A 2,135-nucleotide genomic window follows, 5' to 3' on the forward strand; every position below is an offset into this window, starting at 1 on the left:
AAGTAAAGCTGAAATAATACAAAATACTTTAAAAAATTTAAAAAAACTATTTTATTGAAAAAATGAAAATAAAAAAATGAAAATAAGAAATGTTGCTCAAACAAGGTTATGTACTAAAATTAGTAAAGTAATAGTAGATTAAAGCTTATTAAGCAAATAACAAAATTACTCAAACTAAAATTAAAATCAAAATGAAAACTTAAAATATAAAAATTAAAAGCTAATTCTATAAATGAACATTAAATAAGTACTACAATAACACTACTACTACTAGCTAGTGTGAAACAGAAAGGGAGCGCTTCAATAACGAGATTTTTATGTATTTTGCAGAGAGATGAAATAATCAGCTTAATCCGATCTATTTGTGGTAAGTATTCAAATCGCACATATTTTTGCTAAATTTGATTCCTTTGTCTAAAAAAAGGCTGCATGTTTGTGAGAAACAAATCCACAGACGTTTTTAACTTCAACCACTGCTTCTGGCTAAAATACCAGTCCTCTATCCATAATATTGCTTTCTCCACTGAAAAAGGTGTCTTGTCTGAATCAGGAGAGAAATCTGCACACATCAAGCACGGTTTACAAGTGAAAACAGTCTAAAACATCTCTAAACATGTGTGTGGATTTTGATGTGAGAGGACAACGGGGGATTGACTTTTTCATTGTGTGAAGCGTTATTATGGATTATGACTGGTATGAAGCAACAGTTTAAAGTTAAATGGCTTAATGATTTATTAATTTTTTTACCAACATACAGCAAACCCATGACTTTGACCTGCCTAAGCTACAGGATCACATTAATTAAATGCATGTTTTTGTCTCTGTGTTCTAGAAGTGGAAAGTAAACTGCTTCAAGAGATCTGTGAGAACATTGATGGATCGATATTCAGCACTACCTCCAAGGTAAGCTCACACACTCTTCAGTCAGCAAGACTGCATTGGTTATATTTTTTGGGCATTTTAATAAAATAGAATTTTAATTTTATTAATTAAGAAATAGTAATTTTTTAATTCTAGAAAATTCTAGAATTTTAGATTCTAGAATTAGAATTAGATTCTAGAATTGTGTTACTCTCAGACCCTTGGTGCATACAGATAAATACAGTTTAAATATATATAAAATACAACCTATACAATATAAACTTGCTTCAGTTTTAAAAACACGATGTACCGAAAAGCCATATTTGATCTAAAAGCATATTAATAAAACACTGTTTTGGACATATTAATAAAATAGAATTTAAATTGGTATTATTAGTCTTTTTCAAATTCTAGAAAATTCTATTTTAGAAGTTTAGAATAGAAATATAATTTTAATAAAATATAAGCATTTAAATAAAAATAGAAGTTCTGCAGTGACATTAATTTAATATACATATTTGTATTATTATTATCAGTTTTTATATTAGGTTTTTATATTTTATTATTAGTTTTATATTGAGACTGACATTTGCTTCAGTTTTAAAAACATGATGTACCTAAAAGCCATATTAATAAAACGATGTTATCGACATATTAATAAAATAGAATTAACCCCCCCCCAATTCTAGAAAATTCTATTTTTAGAAGATTAGAATAGAAATATAATTTTAATAAAATAAAAGCATTTGAATAAAAATAGAAGTTCTGCAGTGACATTCATTTAATATAAGTCTATTTTTTATTATTTAAAAGTAATACTTTTTCTAATTATTATTACACATGCAGTTTTTATATTAAATTTTTATATTTTATTATTATTTTTGAGACTGACACTTGCTTCAGGTTTGAAAAACATGATGTATCTAAAATCAATATTTGATCTAAAAGCCACATGCTGTTTGCTGAGAAAATGCTAGTACTTATTTAATTGAAATGACATAATAAATGCTCTGCAGTGTGGCATTTTTATTGTACATTTAGTATTATTTCTTTATTATAAAGTTAAGCACCATTTTTCTAATAATTATTATGCATGCTGTTTTTATGACTTTATATCAATAGAGTGACTACAATATTTGGAGTATTTTGTATTTTAAAAAAAATTGTCAAGCTGCAGGACTGTTTTGGTGTACAAAAATAAAACAACAACTAAAAACTTTAGCGGATTAATCGCATCCAAAATAAAAGTGTTTTGTTTACATAATATATGTACG

The 2,135-nt window shown here is 26.2% G+C and overlaps 1 protein-coding gene across 1 annotated transcript in view; it reads left to right on the plus strand.

Moving 5' to 3' along the window:
- The window catches only part of col28a1b (collagen, type XXVIII, alpha 1b), a 15,731-nt gene that overhangs the window by 11,664 nt on the left and 1,932 nt on the right, over positions 1-2,135 (plus strand). Inside the window, exons 25-26 of the mRNA XM_016282057.1 lie at positions 331-367; positions 809-903. Of these exons, the coding sequence (XP_016137543.1) occupies positions 331-367; positions 809-903 (132 nt within the window). The remainder of the gene's footprint in view (positions 1-330; positions 368-808; positions 904-2,135) is intronic.

Source organism: Sinocyclocheilus grahami, unplaced genomic scaffold (genome assembly GCF_001515645.1).
Source record: "Sinocyclocheilus grahami isolate Dianchi unplaced genomic scaffold, SAMN03320097.WGS_v1.1 scaffold153.1, whole genome shotgun sequence".
NCBI classification, from domain to species: domain Eukaryota; kingdom Metazoa; phylum Chordata; class Actinopteri; order Cypriniformes; family Cyprinidae; genus Sinocyclocheilus; species Sinocyclocheilus grahami.